Here is a 19050-nt window from a genome sequence, read left to right on the forward strand (position 1 = left end):
TATTACTGATATCTGCAAGGTGGCCACATGGACATCTGACCACACATTTGCCAAACATTATGCTATCACACAGGATACCATGGCAGACACCATTGTAGGCCACACAGTACTGTCTACAAGGTCACTGCCACAACTCCAAAGTCCCACCAGCCATAGTGGGTACTGCTTCACGTTCACCTGGAGTGGAGCACCCACAGGGATACCACTTGAAGAAGAAGACAAGGTTACTCATCTTGCAGTAACTGAGGTTCTTCAAGATGTGTGTCCCTGTGGGTGCTCCACTCCCCACCCTCTTCTTTGGAGTACTATTCTGACATCTCCACAGTAGAGAAGGAATCGAGGGGGGTGTGAGACTCTAAAGAGACCGCGAGACAGCAGCTAAGCACATGTGTCCTGACCAGGCACCGCTACCGAAGATCTCCTATCAACGGCGCTGGGACGCACCGTTACCTGGAGTGGAGCACCCACAGGGACACACATCTCGAAGAACCTCAGTAACTGTAAGGTGAGTAACCTTCTCTTCTCTCTCCTTATATCTTCCCAAACTCGCTGATTTGTCCCCAGACTCATGACCTCATGCTATTCTTCCCTTCCTGTAGACTTCCCATTCCCCTGTTGATTTGTATGTAAATGAAGCTTCCAATGTTTTTGATCACACCTTGCTTAATTTAAGTGGAGACAGACAGATAGATAGCTGCCTTCCCTCCTGTCTGGGAGGAAAGCTGTTTCTCCCTTTGTTTGATCACAGACTTTATTCCTCACATATGATTAATACATTTTTACAGTAATATTAATCGCAAATGTGTCATTAGATTTCACAAAAACCTTACTTGATACATTTTTATAATACAGTAATATTGTATATGATCAGTGGATTCAATTTCTTATAATTTGAGGTTCAGATCCCTGCAAAAGGCTAATCTCCCTCACTTGCTAGATTGAGGGCTCTGTTTATCATTTCTGTAAATGTGCCTTCTTTTTCTCTGCCTGACAGCAAGCTGGTCAGCCAAGCAAATACACATTCCATTTTCTAGGGCAGACTGGATTTATGTATTGCTTGCTGAACATAATTCTAATGCACATCCATAACTCTTTGTACACACCTCCAACATACATCATGCAAGAATAGTAACAATCAGTGAGTTATTAGTTTTACAATGATATATTACATGCCACCTTTTGGGAATATATCATGACAAGCGTGTTAGGTATAGTGAGTATATCAGTACTGGCACAAGTTGCTGACATAGAGTAGTGTCACAAGAGGCTCTCTCCTGTTTGGGGAAAAGTTGTGTAAGATGATGGCAGACAGTGCCAAACTGAAGCAGTGCCTCCACACCCCATGTAGCATATCAAGGAGAGTCTACAAGCTCACTAACACAGAGAAATATTCCTTTTGTCCACCCTCTTCACAAAAGTATCAGAGGAAAGACAGCAGGCTCTAATTTCACTGGGGAAAACCCTGGAATCACGGATCAGAAAGCAAAGCCAGAAGTGGTACCACCACTGCCTAGGGTTTATTATGAAAAAGAGTGAATGTGCTTCTGCCCAGATCTGAATCTAGGAGGTAGAATTTGCAGCTTCTCAGGAGAATGGTCTGTATTGACCACACACAAATGGCTGAGAGAGATAATGAGCTGCCAAAGGACAGATTCCAGAAAATCTAGAATCTGATATCTATGTTGGTAAGGAACACAAGGTCATCCATAGCTTAGTGTCTCCAACTACTAGGCCTTCTGGTTTTGTGCATAGGATTCACCCCATGAGCAAGGTCCCATATCCGGTGTCTCCAGGCTTTTATCCTAAAAGTAAGGATCCAGTCATTGAAACGTATGCAGTATCAGGTGCTGGTCCCAAGCATGGTACTGAACTCCCTCAACTAGTGGTGAATCCCAGAGAATGCCTGCAAGGGTCTCCCCCTGTGCCTTTGACAACCACAGGTACTCAAAACAGGTGCTAGGCTAGTGGGGAAAGGAGCACACCTGAGACACAGAATAGCACAAGGCAATTGAAGCTCCATTGAAAGGAATCAGACCATCAAACTCTAGGAGCACAGAGCTGTCAGGCTAGCCATATGAAGGTTCCAGAGCTACCATAAAGGCCCAGGACATTTTGACCCAGTCGGACAACTCTACCACTGTGGTATACCTCATCAATCAAGGGGGAACTCAGAGCTCTACTTTGGGTGTAGAAGCAATTGAGATAAGATGGACTGTGCAGAGAAGAATCCCTCTTCCATAAGGCAATACACATCAAAGGAGAACTGAACCAGAAGTCAGACTGGCTCAGCAAACATGCTGTCAACAATTCAGAATGGTGTCTGAATCAGGAATTCTTCAACCTGATCTCACAGAATTATGGCCTTCTAGTGGTCAACCTGTTTGCCAGTCACAAGAACAGAAAGCTACCAAAGTATTTCACTGGACAAGCAGATCCCAGATCACTGGGGACAGAGGGTCTCTCTAACAGGGCTTGCTTTATACATTTCCACTTCTTATACTTCTAGAGAAGGTGATTCAGGAAATAAGATGAGAAGAAGGTAAGGGTTTGTCTCCACACTGGCTGAGGAGATCTTGTTACTCAGATCTGGTAGACCTGGCAATGGAATCCCCACTGTATCAGTCAGTGAGACTGGACATCCATTAGCAAGGTACTATCTTCCATCCAAACTCAAACCATCTCCAACTAACAGCATGGCTATTGAGAGGTAAGTGTTGATAGCCAAAATAATTGGGACTGTACTGTCTTCCAGATTATTTTTGATGCTAAAGGCGTACTCCTATATCCGGTCTAGGTTTAGCTCAGGGTGCCAAGAAAACAACAAAAATTCTGGTATTCAAGCTATTCTGGATTATCTTTATGATGGTGTGAACAAGGAGCTCCAGCCCAGCACCTTTGACTGGTGTTGGCCACAAGTAGCATCTTTATATGCAGGGTCCTCTGGTTCCTTGGCAGAGGATCGTCAAATCTCAAGATTTCTCAACTCAATAAGACTGGCTATACCTGCAATCAGACCAGTCTTTTCTAAATGGAACCTACAACTGTTTATTGGTTGCTATCATGCCTCCTAGATGAGTTTAGGAGTCGGCAGCTTTATCCATGCAGGAATCTCATTATGTGTACTATGACAAGGGGGTAAAGACTTTCTTGCCAAAAGTGAATGCATCTTTCCATGCCTCTCAGAAGGTCAGGATGACCTTCTCTTATTTTGTCTAAAGCCACAGCATTGTACAGAAAAGCTATGGCATAATCTGGTGTTCTTAGACCACTAAAGATCTATCTTAAGCACATCATCTTGACAAGCAGATTGGGCTTCTTCTTTGCCTTCTTTTATCCAATGTGCCAAGTGCTCTGGATATTCAAAGGTTTCAGAGTAACAGCCGTGTTAGTCTGTATTGGCAAAAAGAAAAGGAGTACTTGTAGCACCTTAGAGACTAACCAATTTATTTGAGCATGAGCTTTCGTGAGCTACAGCTCACTTCATCAGATGTATACCGTGGAAACTGCAGCAGACTTTATATACACACAGAGATCATGAAACAATACCTCCTCCCACCCCACTGTCCTGCTGGTAATAGCTTATCTAAAGTGATCATCAGGTGGGCCATTTCCAGCACAAATCCAGGTTTTCTCACCCTCCACCCCCCCACACAAATTCACTCTCTTGCTGGTGCTAGCCCATCCAAAGTGACAACTCTTTACATAATCAAGTCGGGCTATTTCCTGCATAAATAGGAAATATATCACATTGGTAGATGTGCAGGTGAACGAGCCTCTGATGGTGTGGCTGATGTGATTAGGTCCTATGATAGTATCCCTTGAATAGATAAGCCTTTTAAAATAAGCATGAATTTTTCAAAATTATTCACTTTTTTCTTATTAGTTATATGAAACTTATAAAGTACGCCATGGGCTGATGATACTTGGACCCAGTGGATCTGGAAAAACAACAGTTATAACTATGCTGATGAAGGCAATGACAGAGTGTGGGCGTCCTCATAGAGAAATGCGTATGAACCCAAAAGCTATTACTGCTCCTCAAATGTTTGGCAAACTCGATACTGCAACTAATGACTGGACAGATGGAATCTTTTCTACGCTGTGGAGGAAAACACTAAAAGCTAAAAAGGGTATGCAAATATATTGTATGTGATATGATCAAAATATCTCATCCATGCTGTGCTGAAAAAGTATCTAATATTTGCAAATGTGGTAACATACTCTCTCTTGAATGAAGAAATATAGTTATGATGAGGGATTTGAGTTCAGGTCTGTTATTAATAAGAGGTCAAATAATCAGGCTGAATCAATCTTTGATTAATAATCTTTGATAAATATTAATACAGCACAACACAGAAAGGAAGGCTATAGTTACCAAACCTATCTGGAGACTGGAAAAGTGACTGCAGCTCTGTTCATTCCCAACTCACTCCCAGGAACTCTGCTTTTTATATACTGCATATTCCTATTTATCCGAAACCCTATTATCCGAACCTCTGCATTATCCAAATCCCTTCCTTGTCTCCCAGCATGAGATCCATGAGATCCATGCTGCAGAGGACATGTGGAGGTTGGGATAATAGAGCAGGGGCCTCCAGCTGGCAGTGCGAGGAGGCAGGGGATGAGCCCACCAGCTGCAAGAGAGGCCACTCTGTTGCTGTATAGCTCCTGCAGCTGCACAGGGAACCCTTTGCAGCCCTGTTGACATAGGAATGAGTGAATAGGGTCATGACAATGGAGCTACAGAGGGCTTCAGAGGCCCAGTCACTCCAACTTTCCAGTTCAGCACTGTTAATATGAATTATGCTTTGCTTTTGTAAAATTATAATCAAGATTTGTATGGATTAGTTTTTAGTGGCTTTAAAATAACTATTTCTATTTTCTATTTTAATGTTAATTACTTTGATAGAATATATGGTTGCAAAATTTCTATTCCTAATAATATGTTTTTTGATCTCTAATTGAAACTATGAAATATTTTTGATGGAGGAAGGGAATCTTAGTTTCTGCAACTTTTGTTTTAAAATTTGGAATTAACGGTGTCTGAGAAAAACACAGTTCTCACTCTTAGGTTGGGTGCAGCAAGTCAGATACACTTTATTATCTCAAGCAATTGCACAGAGGGAGAGAGTGCACAGGGTTTCCCCCACCTAGGCAGGTCTCTCTAAAGATAAACAATTAGAGCAAGTATTTATACCTTTATTACAGACAATAATAAGCAACAGCTGCATATTGTTTATACATATTCCTTCATGATATCTTATTTTTCTCATATAGTCTACATTCTGTTCTTATCTAATACAAGGTCACAACAGCCTCTTTCACAGTTCTTTTCCAGTTGCTTCACACTATCCCCGCTTCTACACATCTTGCATTATTAAAGCTAGAGTTAGCCTGACTCCTGTTCTTTCCAGAGGCCTGCATCCAAATTCGCTTTATCTACTTCCACAATGGTAATATCATAAACAGAATTACAGGCCAACATTTTCAAGCTTGGGTGCCTAAAATTAGGCACCTACATCCATATATATTCACCTAAATAAAAGTGGTCCGATTTTTTTAGAGTTGCTGTTCACCCACAGCTCTTGTTGACTGAAGTGGAAGCGGTGAGTAATCCGCACCTGTAAAAACCAGGCCACTTTTATTTAGCTGCTTAAATGTAGATAGGTTCCCCATTTTAGGCACCCAAGTTTGAAAATTTTGGCCTTTAGAACTATATAGGATATTATATGAAGGCAGATACTTGGTTTTGGGAGAAAAGTGTTTAAATCGCTGTTGATTTACAGTAGCGGTGCTTCTCAGCCAAGTTCAGGGAGTTCAGTGCCATCCAGTCTGCTACAATGGAACTGTGGAGGCAATGCCAGAAGAGAACAAGGTTTCTTACTTACAGTAACTCTTGTTTGCTGATTGTATTCCTCTGGTGAGCCACACTGACCCTTGCTTTTCCTTCCCTTTAACTTCGGAGCCCAACTCCATTGGGCTTCAAGAGGCAGAGAGGAACAGTTTAAAAAGTCTGGGTTATTTATAATTGCCTTTGTGATGTGGGGTTAGAAGACATGCATCTATCCCCCAATGGCCAGCTACTGCTTCAAAATTGGTTCCCTGGATAGGTATTCAACTCCTACAGTGGGGCTTTGTTGAGTCAATGCTACTGGAAGACAAGAGTTCTCCTTTTACTGATTTTCCATATGCATATTCCACTTATGGTGTGCATGCATCTCATACATCTGACATTGGAGTCTTTATGGCCATGAGTGCTCCTTGTGGCTGAACATCCACTCCAAGTTTCTTGATGCTCCACACTGAGAACATGAAAGGTCAGAGCAGGCCAACCATTATTCAGTTACTCTTACCACCTCCTGGCTTCGAGACAGAGCTGCTCAGTCTGTTACAAGAAAAGGAGTACTTGTGGCACCTTAGAGACTAACAAATTTATTAGAGCATAAGCTTTTGTGAGCTACAGCTCACTTCATCAGTATGCATCCGATGAAGTGAGCTGTAGCTCACGAAAGCTTATGCTCTAATAAATTTGTTAGTCTCTAAGGTGCCACAAGTACTCCTTTCCTTTTTACGGATACAGACTAACATGGCTGCTACTCTTAAACCTGTCAGTCTGTTACTTCAGTGAACTCCTATCCCCTTTTCTCTGTCTTTGTATATACATTTTATAATCAGTAGTAGTTAGCTTGTTGCCCGTTTGGTATGTTATTTGTATTTAGCTTGGGTTATTTTTTAAGGAAATTATCTTTACTTTTGATACTGAGATGGCCTCTTTTAAGTCTCTCAGTTTTAAGTAATGCTCATGAATGATGAACATTGAGAAGCTGGATATGAGTCAACAGTGTGCCCTTGTTGCCAAGAAGGCCAATAGCATTTTGGGATGTATAAGTAGGGACATAGCCAGCAGATCGATCCCCTCTATTCGACATTGGTGAGGCCTCATCTGGAGTACTGTGTCCAGTTTTGGGCCCCACACTACAAGAAGGATGTGGATAAATTGGAGAGAGTCCAGCGAAGGGCAAAAAAATGATTAGGAGTCTGGAACACATGACTTATGAGGAGAGGCTGAGGGAACTGGGATTGTTTAGTCTGCAGAAGAGAAGAATGAGGGGGGATTTGATAGCTGCTTTCAACTACCTGAGAGGTGGTTCCAAAGAGGATGGTTCTAGATGATTCTCAGTGGTAGAAGATGACAGGACAAGGAGTAATGGTCTCAATTGCAGTGGGGGAGGTTTAGGTTGGATATTAGGAAAAACTTTTTCACTAGGAGGGTGGTGAAACACTGGAATGTGTTACCTAGGGAGGTGGTAGAATCTCCTTCCTTAGAAGTTTTTAAAGTCAGGCTTGACAAAGCCCTGGCTGGGATGATTTAATTGGGGATTGGTCCTGCTTTGAGCAGGGGGTTGGACTAGATGACCTCCTGAGGTCCCTTCCAACCCTGATATTCTATGATTCTATGACTCTAAAGTGCTTATTTTGTTTGGGAGAATTGCACATCCCTGGCAACTGTACAATTTGTAGGTCCTTTACTCATAAGTACTGAAAATCTAGGGAGGCTCACCTACAAATATTTTTAATGGGCAGATCCATGAAACCATCTTCAGAGCTGGGGTCCTTTGACCCTTCTATTTATGACCTGGTAAGTTATAGGAGTGCTCCAGGGAATAAGAGGTCTACAACATCTGAAATCCCATCAGCTGCTTCTTTAGCCCAGAATCTGAGAAAGACTGATCGTGTTCCTGCTGTGAAGAAGGGGCATGGGGAAAATATGAGAGGCAGCTCTCCAATCAGGTGCTCCTTAGAAAAGAAAGTGGCTTCAAATGCACTGTTCCACTCAAGAGAGATTTTGCTGCCCCATGTGGCCTCAGCACTGAAATACCAGGCGAAAACAGTGTCTAGTACAGTGTCATCTCATGTTTCCTTCTCACCGAGCTTGTTACCAACTACTGTAACTCCAACTCTGGTGCTATCTACTTCTGCTGCTCCAGTACTGCAGCCTTCATCACTTTCTCCAGCACCACTGTTTATCCTAATTAATGTGCTTTACATTAATAACAATATACCTGGCACTGGAGGATCTACCCATTTTGCAGGAACGGGCTTCTCAATCTGAGATCCTACTATGGAGTTGCCAATCCTTTCTGCTGACTTATTGGGACCTACCATAATGATGTTGTCTTCCTTGGATGAGGCTGTGCTTTCTCCCATTATGCTACAGATAGATGATTTCAAGAGTTTTCAAGACTAGTTAAAATCCATTTGGAAGAGGTTCAGGAGCCTACTCATAACTCATTGATGTTATCCAATCCTTGTCTGCTGTTTCCAATTAATAAGTTGTAACAGGGAGCCATCTCTGATTAGTATGCTGCCCTCCTTTCCAGGGCTTGTCCTGTTGGCTGGGAGAGAGGAGAGACTTGCTGCACCCTGCAAAACAAGAATCCTGGTCCCAGGACCTAAAAGGAGCAGAAGCACAGGATTTTTCCCATACACTAATTGTTCCTCCAGGACCACTTCCTCTCTCCCAGGATCTGATTCTGCCATTTCATAGGCCCTCATATACATCCATATTCCTGTCATACAATGGAACAGGGGTTCTCTGAGGGTTCTACTACCCTCAAAGGGGATGGACCATCTCTGTTTCATGAGGCCATTATAGACCCTGCAAAAATTCTTTGGCAGATTCCCACTTCAGCAGCTTCAGTGTCCTGAAAATCAGACACATATCACATTCCCTCTAAGAGAGATGAACTCTTTTATTCCTACTTGGTGCATGGTTCCCTGGTGATGACAGCTCAAATGAGAATTCCAGGCAACAATTCAAAACCACGCCGAAAGACTGGGAGCCAAAGCGATGAGATTTCTTTAGTCAAAAATCTTATTAGTTGGCCAGTTTACAGTTTGGGACTGCAGATTGTCAGTTTATGTACTATATGACTGGCAGATAGATAATGTGACACCAATTTTTTAAAAAATCTCAAGAGGTGATCCTGGCAATTACAGACCAGTGAGCCTAATTTCAGTACCAGGCAAATTAGTTGAAACTATAGTAAAAAACAGAATTATCAGACACATGCATCAACATGATGTGTTGAGGAAGAGTCAACACAGCTTTTGTAAAGAGAAATCATTCCTCACCAAACTATTAGAATTCTCTAAGGGGGTCAACAAGCATGTGGACAAGGGTGATCCAGTGGATACAGTGGACTTGTAGTTGCAGAAAGCCTTTGACAAGGTCCCTCACCAGAGGCTCTTAAGCAAAGTAAGCAGTCATGGGATAAGAGGGAAGGTCCTCTTATGGATAAGTAACTGGTTAAAAGACAGGACAAAAAGGGCAGAAGTAAATAGTTTTCAGAATGGAAAGTGATAAATAGTGGTGTCCCCCAGGTATCTGTACTGGGACTAGTGCTGTTCAACATACTCATAAATGATCTGGAAAGAGGGGTAAACAGTGAGGTAGCAAAATTTGCAGATGATACAAAATTACTCAAGATAGTGAAGTCCAAACCTGACTGCAAAGAGTTACAAAGGAATCTCACAAAAATGGGTGATTGGACAACAAAATGGCAGATGAAATTCAGTGTTGATAAATGCAATGTAATGCACATTGGAAAATGTAATCCCAACTATAAATACAAAATGATGGATCTAAATGATCTGTTACCACTCAAGAAGGAGATCCTGGAGTCATTGTGTATAGTTCGCTGAAAACATCCACTGAGTGTGCAATGGCAGTCAGAAAAGCTAACAGAATGTTAGGAATCATTAGGAAAGGGATAGATAATAATACAGAAAACATCATAATACCACTATATAAATCTATGGTATGACTACACCTTGAATACTGCATGCAGTTCTAGTCACCCCATCTCAAAAAAGATATATTAGAATTTAAAAAGATACAGAGAAGGGCAATACAATGATTAAGGGTCTGGAACAGATTCCATATGAGGAGAGTTGAAAAACACTGGGACTTTTCAGTTTGGAAAAAAGATGACTAAGAGGGGATATGATAGAGGTCTATAAAATCATGAATTGTGTGGAGAAAGTGAATAAGAAGCTGTCATTTACTCTTTCACATAACACAAGAACTAGGGGTCAACCAATTAAATTAATAGGCAGCAGTTTACAACAAACAAAAAGAAGTACTTCTTCATACAATGCATAGTCAACCTGAAGAACTCATTGCCAGGTGATGCTGTAAAGGCCAAAACTATAACGGGGTTCATAAAAGAATTAGATAAGTTTCTGGAGGATAGGTCCATCAATGGCTATTAGTCAAGCTGATCAGGGATGCAACCCCATGCTCTGGGTATCCCTAGCCCCTGAATGCCAGAAACTGGGACTGGAGGATACAGAATGGATCACTCGATGATTGCCGGTTCTGTTCATTCCCTCTGAAGCACCTGGCAATGGCTACTGTTGAAAGACAGGATACTGGGCAAGATGGATCATTGGTCTGACCCTATATGGCCAAAATAAAATAACCTAAGAGTCTTCTGACTCAAACACTTCCTCCTCCACTGAGGAAGGGGAGCTCTCAGATTCAGGCTTTGAGCAGACCAAGAAAAAATATGAAGCAAAAGTTTTTTCCCTCCAGAAATGTTTGAAACCTGGTGCAAAAATGTTGCATAATCCTGAGTAAGTGGTAAAGGACAAGCCTAAAAGCAAGTACCAGCATTCTAAATCCTCACCTGAGATAGCTGTCCTGCTGCATTTATCCTTCCAGGATGTGAACAGAGAAGAATGTGAAACCTCTGGGAAAGGTAAACGAATAAGCAGATATGCAAGTTGTAAGAGCACACACAGACTACATCTTTGGTGTATGCAGGGCTGGTTATGGTATGTTACCATCAAGCATCATCTGGATATGCTTCTGTGTGTACCTCCACTAGTACTCTTCTCCCTGAAACTCACAGTCATACCAAAGGTCAACGTGAGGCCTACTCCTCCATCTGGACTAAGTTAACTAATGGAATCAAGAACACAACAAAATTGCTAAGGATCCTGCTATTCCACTTTTTTTTTTTGGACTTTCTTCAGGGAAGGCATAGACCAGGATATTCAGCCCAGCTTCATAGCACCAGTAGTATCCTATTTGCAGGATCCTTCTGGTTCCTTGACAGAGAACCTTGAGGTATCCAGATGTCTCAGACCAGTCAGACTAACTAAACCTGTGGTTAGATCGATTATCTTTCCTAGGTGGGACCTACCATTGCTGTTAAAAGCCCTAACCACACACCATTTAAGCCTCTGACATCAATATCTCCATTCTACCTATCCATCAAAAACTGTTTACTGGTCGCCCTCACACCTGCTAGATGAGTTTCTGAACTGGCAGTTTTATCCATGCAGGAATCTCACTGTGTGTTCCATGATGACAAGGTGATGCTAAAAATCCCAGAATTGTCCTTGCCTAAGATGAATTCACCTTTCCATGCCTCACAGGAGTCGTCCTCCCTTCATTCTGTCCAAAGCCATAGCACCTGACAGAAAAGCTGTGGCACACTTTAGAAGTTTGAAGAGCACTAAAGATCTATATCAAGTGCACCTAAGTGATCAGAATATTGATCTTCTTGTTTGGCCACTTTCATCTGAAGTGCCAAGGGCTCAGGTTATCTAAGCTATTGGTAGCTAAATGGATCAAGCCATGCATCATAGAGTCATAGAATGTGTCAGATGCTCTTGTTCCAGACAGCATCAAGGCACACTTCACAAGATCCGTGGAGACTTTGTGGGAAGAAAGAGCTTATGCTTCCACCACAAAGACCTGCGGGGCAGCAACATGGTTGTTGGTTTATATCTTTATTACACACTGTACAGTGGACATTTTGTCCTCTGCAGAGGCCTCCTTTGGCAGGAGGATGCTGCAGTAGTGGTCTAGTAATAGCATTGCCATTTTAGGCAATTAACTCTGGGGGTCTTTCCTGTCTCATTCCGTTTTTCTTATCCCTCCCTACTTCTTTTCACTGCTCGCTATTTCTCATACATATCAAAATTATGGGAGATGTTGGGCTGCAGAATGGTAAATTTCCTAATTTTCTTTCTGCTAACATCATTTCCCACAATTCTACCCTCCCTGCCTGGCTTCCTAGGGACAGTATTTAATTTTGATAGTTTTGCTTTAGTCCATAGCTTACTGTACATAGTTCTCATTGAAATTAATGTTACTAATCATAGTCTGTCGGTTTTACACAGCTTTGGAACGAATCATCTGGCAGCAGGCTGGAGAAGGGGCATGGCTGGCATTAGCTGTGCTACAGCTTTGAATTGCCTCTGGAAAATGTAGACAGGAGGAGACTAGCCCGTATGTATCACAATTGTGGCAGACATTGCGAGTAGAAATAAAATTACTGAGTAAGAAATTTACCTATCTCACTGTGTGAGAACCTGTTTTGAAGTGGCCAAAGTGGAACCTCCTGCTTCTCTCAGAACTCACTCCACCAGCCCTCAGGCAGTCTCAGCAGCATCTGTGAGGAATATTTTGATTATGCACATACGTAAAGCAGTCCCCTGAGGTTTTATTCATACATTTACGATGCATTATGCAATCACTGAAACCTCCAGATCAGATGCTGCATTTGGTAAGACTGTTACAATCCCTATTCTCCTAAGACTCTGAGCCTCACCATAAGTAGAATATGCATATGGACAATCACTCAGAAAAGAAAGGAAAGTTACTTACCTGGGTAACTGGAGTTTTTCAAGTTGTGATGACCATATCGATATTCCATGACCTGCCTTCTATTCCCTTTACCTTGGAGTTCTGTATCACTAGGATTCTGCAGCAGAAAGGAAACTGTGTGGTGATTGACCCATTCTGTTCTTTTATGCCCTTGGTGTGGGGCATGAGGACCCTCGGCATATATGTGTGGCCATAACAGGTACTGCTGGCCAAAAGACTGATCAACAGTGCCTGCACATCATAAGTGGAATATGCATATGGACAGCACATCACAAAGAATTCCAGTTACTGTATAGGTAAATAACTTTACTATAGGTAAGTAACTCCTTTTATACATATAGCTTAGCTATTTAAAATATCCTCCTTTGAATATATTTTGTTCCCATTTTGATGTAAAAATGTGAATTATTTCTGTTTTGATTGTTTCCAGGTGAGAATATCTTTCTGATTTTAGATGGTCCTGTGGATGCAATTTGGATTGAGAATCTAAATTCTGTTTTGGATGATAACAAGACTCTGACTCTAGCTAATGGTGATAGAATTCCTATGTCTCCTACGTGTAAACTGTTATTTGAGGTTCACAACATTGAGAATGCCTCTCCTGCAACAGTTTCTAGAATGGGCATGGTCTACATCAGTTCTTCTGCCCTCAACTGGAGACCAATTTTACAAGTAAGGTTAAGACGGAGGGGAAGGATATTACTTATTAATTTTATTTTGTTGTACTTTGTATGTAGACAAATTTTATGTTTTTTTATTTTATTTTGCAGGCATGGCTAAAGAAACGTACACCTCAAGAAGCTGATATTTTACAGAATTTATATGACAGAATCTTTGAAGCAGCATATACATACATGAAACTAAACCTTAATCCAAAAATGGAGCTTTTAGAATGTAACTACATTATGCAGGTAGAACAGATATTGCCATCTAAATTATTTTGTGTTTTTGCATGAATTCATTGTTTAAAATCAAGTATGCAGAAACAGCAAAAAGAACATTCACTTCCTTGAGTACTGATTAAAGTGGCAATAAAATTCCATTTCAAAGGAATATACCCTGGGAGCCCCACATAGGCTTCTTCTATCTGTTGGAGTTGTATCTTCAATAAGTTCAGATGCCCATGACTGTTCTAGAACGATGTTTTCCCTATTATAACCATGCTTGCCATTCCAGTAATGGGTTTTCTTCTGCACTGTGTCTACAACATGTAGGATCAGACCTATTGATCACACTAAGTAAATTTCACTCCCTCTTTTGAGAAAAGTTCCTGTTCATTCAGCCTGCTGGCAGCTTCAGTATTATTTACATTTGTTGCCCCACGCTACACAGCAAATGAAAACTTTTAAAAGTTCAGAGTCAAAATACTTTTATCTTAAGGCTCTCTCTCCTTTTGGGGTACCAAGATCTCTTGCATGCAACATCTGTTCTCCTGAGCTAAGATCCAACATGACAGAAAAACCCTAGCAAATGAAGAGGAAAGCTGGAAGATGCCTCCCCAATTCAAGTCTGCTGCAGTTTCCACGGTATACATCTGATGAAGTGAGCTGTAGCTCACGAAAGCTCATGCTCAAATAAATTGGTTAGTCTCTAAGGTGCCACAAGTACTCCTTTTCTTTTTCCCCAATTCAGTTACCCTCCAGGCTTGCTTAGTGGGGAAAATTTTGCTCCTTCTGCTTTAACAATGATTTTTCTTCATTTGGATTACCAAGTCCTTTGCCAGGGTTGCCACTGCTGCATCAACTGTAGGGAGGATGAACAGAGAATCTTTGGGTTCTAGGATCCTTCTAGAATTTCAAGGTTTCCCAAATTAGCTTCTCTTGTGTCAGGAGTTTCCCATTTATTAAGTTATTTGAAGGGTGAATATAGTAAGACAGCAAATCAAATTCTGTTTTAATTTTGGATGGAAGGTATTCCCTTTTGTATTTAGCCTGCTTATCCTCTTTGTTTGACTTGCTGGCTAATGATCTCAGTAGTGGTCACCACATTCTTCACCATGGATTCAAACATGCCTGGAGGAAATAACCTTTCCTGCTCTCTGGCTCAGCATTATGATGATCTAAAATGGAGAGTTCCCCTTGTTCAGGGGAGAAGCTAGAACTTGTGGAACAAGATGGAGACCTAGAAAGGCTAGGGTGAACTGCAAAGAATGGGGCAGACAATCCACAAAAAGCTGGTGGATATTCCAATACTTAGATTTACCAAGACAGCATAAAAAGCTTCTGTTTATACCTTACTGGTTACTCAGAAGTCCAAACAACACAGTTCCCTTAAAGTGATCCAGCCTCAGGCCTCCATCCAGATACCTAAGTCAAATATGATGATTTCTGAAAATCTTATTTCATCATATAAAAGAAAAGGTTCTACCAATCAATCCCAAAGGATCAGACACATTACCTCCCAGGTTAATGAATGTTTCAGATCTTACCCAAATACACGCAAACAGTCAATTCTTATTAACTAAACTAAAATTTATTAAAAAACAAAAGAGAGAGAGAGAGAGAGAGAGAGTACGGTTAAAAGATCAATATACATATAGACATGAGTTTAATTCTTGAGGTTCAAATTCATAGCAGAGATGGTGAGCTTTGTAGTTGCAAAGAGTTCCTTTAGAATGTAGTTCATAGGTTATAGTCCAATGTCCAATATCATTTCAGGGCATTCCACCTTAGGACTGGGATCTCGGTCCTTAGGGCTTAAGCTTCCCCTCTATGAAGCCTCAAGCAGATCTGAGATGACAGAATCAGGACCTTTTACGGTCTTTTATACAGTTTTCTAGCATCCATTTGACCATACAGTCCTGGGTAAGGAATAGGCTTTTGATGTAACCTTCTGTTTTCTAAACACCACCAGTAATTAGTTACACAAATTAACATAGGGTAATTTATTCATTAGGCAGTCTATTTCAAACTTGAAAGAGAAATATAGACAAGGACATTATTTTACCCAAGATTCTTCTAAATGTTAATATTCCCTTTTGATCTCTGAATGAGTAGCTATGGTGACAGACAGGAACTGTCTGTTTACACTCTAAGATACACACAATTAGTATCACTTCTAACTTCTAACAATATAGGTTTGCATTTCAAAGTTCTAGCCTATTTAGCATGAATGGCCCTAATTACAATTCCCATACCTTTCTACATGACTTTAAAGATTGGCTTTGGGTCAGCCAGCCTGCAAGCTGTTTAACCCTTTCTGGCCATGAGTTATACTTTGTATAAGTTTGGTTGCAATTATATAACAGTGGTAGCAATATGATTTGCATGGTTATATTTTAATCAGACAACGTCACAGCCCAAGTTTTTGGGGTTTTTTTTTTTAGCCTTTTGGAAGGAGGGTGGTCATTCCTGTTAAGTGACGAGTCTCTTTTCTTGTCTGGTGTTCCCTTGTGGGTTTCAGAGTAACAGCCGTGTTAGTCTGTATTCGCAAAAAGAAAAGGAGTACTTGTGGCACCTTAGAGACTAACCAATTTATATGAGCATGAGCTTTCGTGAGCTGCAGCTCACTTCATCGGATGCATACTGTGGAAACTGCAGAAGACATTATATACACAGAGACCATGAAACAATACCTCCTCCCACCCCACTCTCCTGCTGGTAATAGCTTATCTAAAGTGATCATCAAGTTGGGCCATTTCCAGCACAAATCCAGGTTTTCTCACCCTACGCCCCCCCACACACAAACTCACTCTCCTGCTGGTAAGTGGTCACTTTGGATGGGCTATTACCAGCAGGAGAGTGAGTTTGTGTGGGGGGGGGCGGAGGGTGAGAAAACCTGGATTTGTGCTGGAAATGGCCCAACTTGATGATCACTTTAGATAAGCTAGTACCAGCAGGAGAGTGGGGTGGGAGGAGGTATTGTTTCATGGTCTCTGTGTATATAATGGCTTCTGCAGTTTCCACAGTATGCATCCGATGAAGTGAGCTGTAGCTCACGAAAGCTCATGCTCAAATAAATTGGTTAGTCTCTAAGGTGCCACAAGTACTCCTTTCCCCTTGTGGGTTGTAGCCCATAGGGCAGAGGGTGAGAGGGTTAGGTGCTCTACATCAAGTAAATCAGTTACATACCTGAGAAAGGGATGGAACCTAGGAGCTTTTCCCTGTTTGAGGTGCATTGGAACACTGAGCTCAGTGTGAGTTTTGGACTCACACCTGGGAGACTACTTGATTGGTGAGTACTGCCTAGTTTGTGAAGATGTTTGAAGGCTTCTCAGTTGGTGTGGAGGGAAGCAGAGACATCAATAAGTCATGCAGTCTTCTGGAACTTTTTTGTGCTTGCGCACGTGCTTGTGGACGCCTGCATTCTCTCTCAGGTGATTTGGCGCTTTCTCTCTTGTACTTTGGCACGTTTCAATGTATTTTTTTCTTTTAAAGATGGAAGGAGTCCGAGTGTTTTCAAACAGTGTATTGATTTGTTTTTGGCAGAAAAATGTCTGTTACAGATGAGCATTATTTTTTCATCTGCTGCCATAGATTTAAAGACTATGACCTAGGAGATTCACAAAAGGTCTTAGACACCTAACTGCCACTGTGATTCACAAAACCTCCACTCAGCTGCTGCCAAACCCTGTGTGAGCACCTAAACTCACTCAGTGTGCAAATCTTTTGCTGTAAAAGTTCGCTAGGTGCCCATGTAACTGCCTCTGAGCATGCATGCTGCAGCCTCACACCTCTGCCTAACTTGTCTGAGGGACCTGATATAATAAGTATGCTCAGACCTTGCCTAAAAGATCAGTGAGCTTACACAAAATGGCTAGATGATAATGTTGGGCCAGGAGTACTTGTGGCACCTTAGAGACTAACACATTTATTTGAGCATAAGCTTTCGTGGGCTACAGCCCACTTCATTGGATGCAAAGAATGGAACATATAGTAAGAAGATATATATATATATATACACATACAGAGAATATGAAAAGCTGGAGTAAGAGGCTAATTAATTAAGATGAGCGATTGTCAGCAGGAGAAAAAAAATTTTGTAGAGATACTCAAGATGGTCCATTTAGACAGTTGACAAGAAGGTGTGAGGATACTTAACTTAAGGAAATAGATTCAATATGTGTAATGACCCAGCCACTCCCAGTCTCTATTCAAACCCAAGTTAATGGTATCTAGTTTGCATATTAATTCAAGCTCAGCAGTTTCTCGATGGAGTCTGTTTCCGAAGCTTTTCTGTTGCAAAATTGTCACCTTTAAGTCTGTTACTGAGTGGTCAGAGAGGTTGAAGTGTTCTCCTACCGGTTTTTGAATGTTATGGTTCCTGATGTCAGATTTGTGTCCGTTTATTCTTTTGTGTAGAGACTGTCTGGTTTGGCCAATGTACATGGCAGAGGGGCATTGCTGGCACTTGATGGCATATATCACATTGGTAGACGTGCAGGTGAATGAGCCCCTGATGGCGTAATTAATGTGATTAGGTCCTATGATGGTGTCACTTGAATAAATATGTGGACAGAGTTGGCATCGGGCTTTGTTGCAAGGATAGGTTCCTGGGTTCGTGTTTTTGTTGTGTGGTGTGTGGTTGCTGGTGAGTATTTGCTTCAGGTTGGGGGGCTGTCTGTCAGTGAGGAGTGCTCTGTCTCCCAAGATCTGTGAGAGTGAGGGATTGTTTTTCAGGATAGGTTGTATGGGCCAATAATTCTTTTATTATGTATCCACAGTGGAACAGCTTCAACAGAAAAGAATGGGGGAGCCCTATATCAGAATATCCTATAGCACAATAGTTAGGGCACTCACCTCAAATGAAGCAGATCCTAGTTTAATTCTCTTCTGCCCCTCAGGTAGAGGGGGGACTTGGACAAAGGATCTCTCACATCCCCGCTGAGTACTCTAATCACTGGGTTAAAAGTTATTAGATGGGCATCACTACCACCTCCTCCTCGCCATCTGCTTGGGCTTCTTGCTGAAATGGGGTAGGTGCCTAAAGCCAGAACAGGGTTTACTGCTGAGCATCCCAAGCAGAGGAGGTGCCTTTCTGCAGCCTGGCCTTAGGTACCCATCTCCAAGAGAAGGGTGAGGCTTAGCACACACCTTTTAGCTTGGAGTCTCCCACGGCCTGTCTTAGGCGCGGAGCTGCATAGCATGCTGGCTTTTGTGAATCCTATTCGGAGATGCCTGTCTCTCCTCATACATTGTATAGGGAGCCTAGGTGCCAAACTCAAGCTGTCATAAATATAAAGGGAAGGGTAAACCCCTTTAAAATCCCTCCTGGCCAGAGGAAAAATCCTCTCACCTGTAAAGGGTTAAGAAGCTAAAGGTAACCTCGCTGGCACCTGACCAAAATGACCAATGAGGAGACAAGATACTTTCAAAAGCTGGGAGGAGGGAGAGAAACAAAGGGTCTGTGTGTCTGTCTATATGCTGCTT

At 41.8% G+C, this 19050-nt stretch overlaps 1 protein-coding gene across 1 annotated transcript in view; it reads left to right on the forward strand.

The window, feature by feature from the left end:
* Nucleotides 1-19050, forward strand: part of DNAH8 (dynein axonemal heavy chain 8) — a 598059-nt gene that overhangs the window by 399817 nt on the left and 179192 nt on the right. The window contains exons 50-52 of the mRNA XM_048843472.2: nt 3884-4130; nt 13113-13354; nt 13453-13593. Of these exons, the coding sequence (XP_048699429.2) occupies nt 3884-4130; nt 13113-13354; nt 13453-13593 (630 nt within the window). The remainder of the gene's footprint in view (nt 1-3883; nt 4131-13112; nt 13355-13452; nt 13594-19050) is intronic.

This window comes from Caretta caretta, chromosome 3 (genome assembly GCF_965140235.1).
Source record: "Caretta caretta isolate rCarCar2 chromosome 3, rCarCar1.hap1, whole genome shotgun sequence".
Lineage (NCBI taxonomy): Eukaryota > Metazoa > Chordata > Testudines > Cheloniidae > Caretta > Caretta caretta.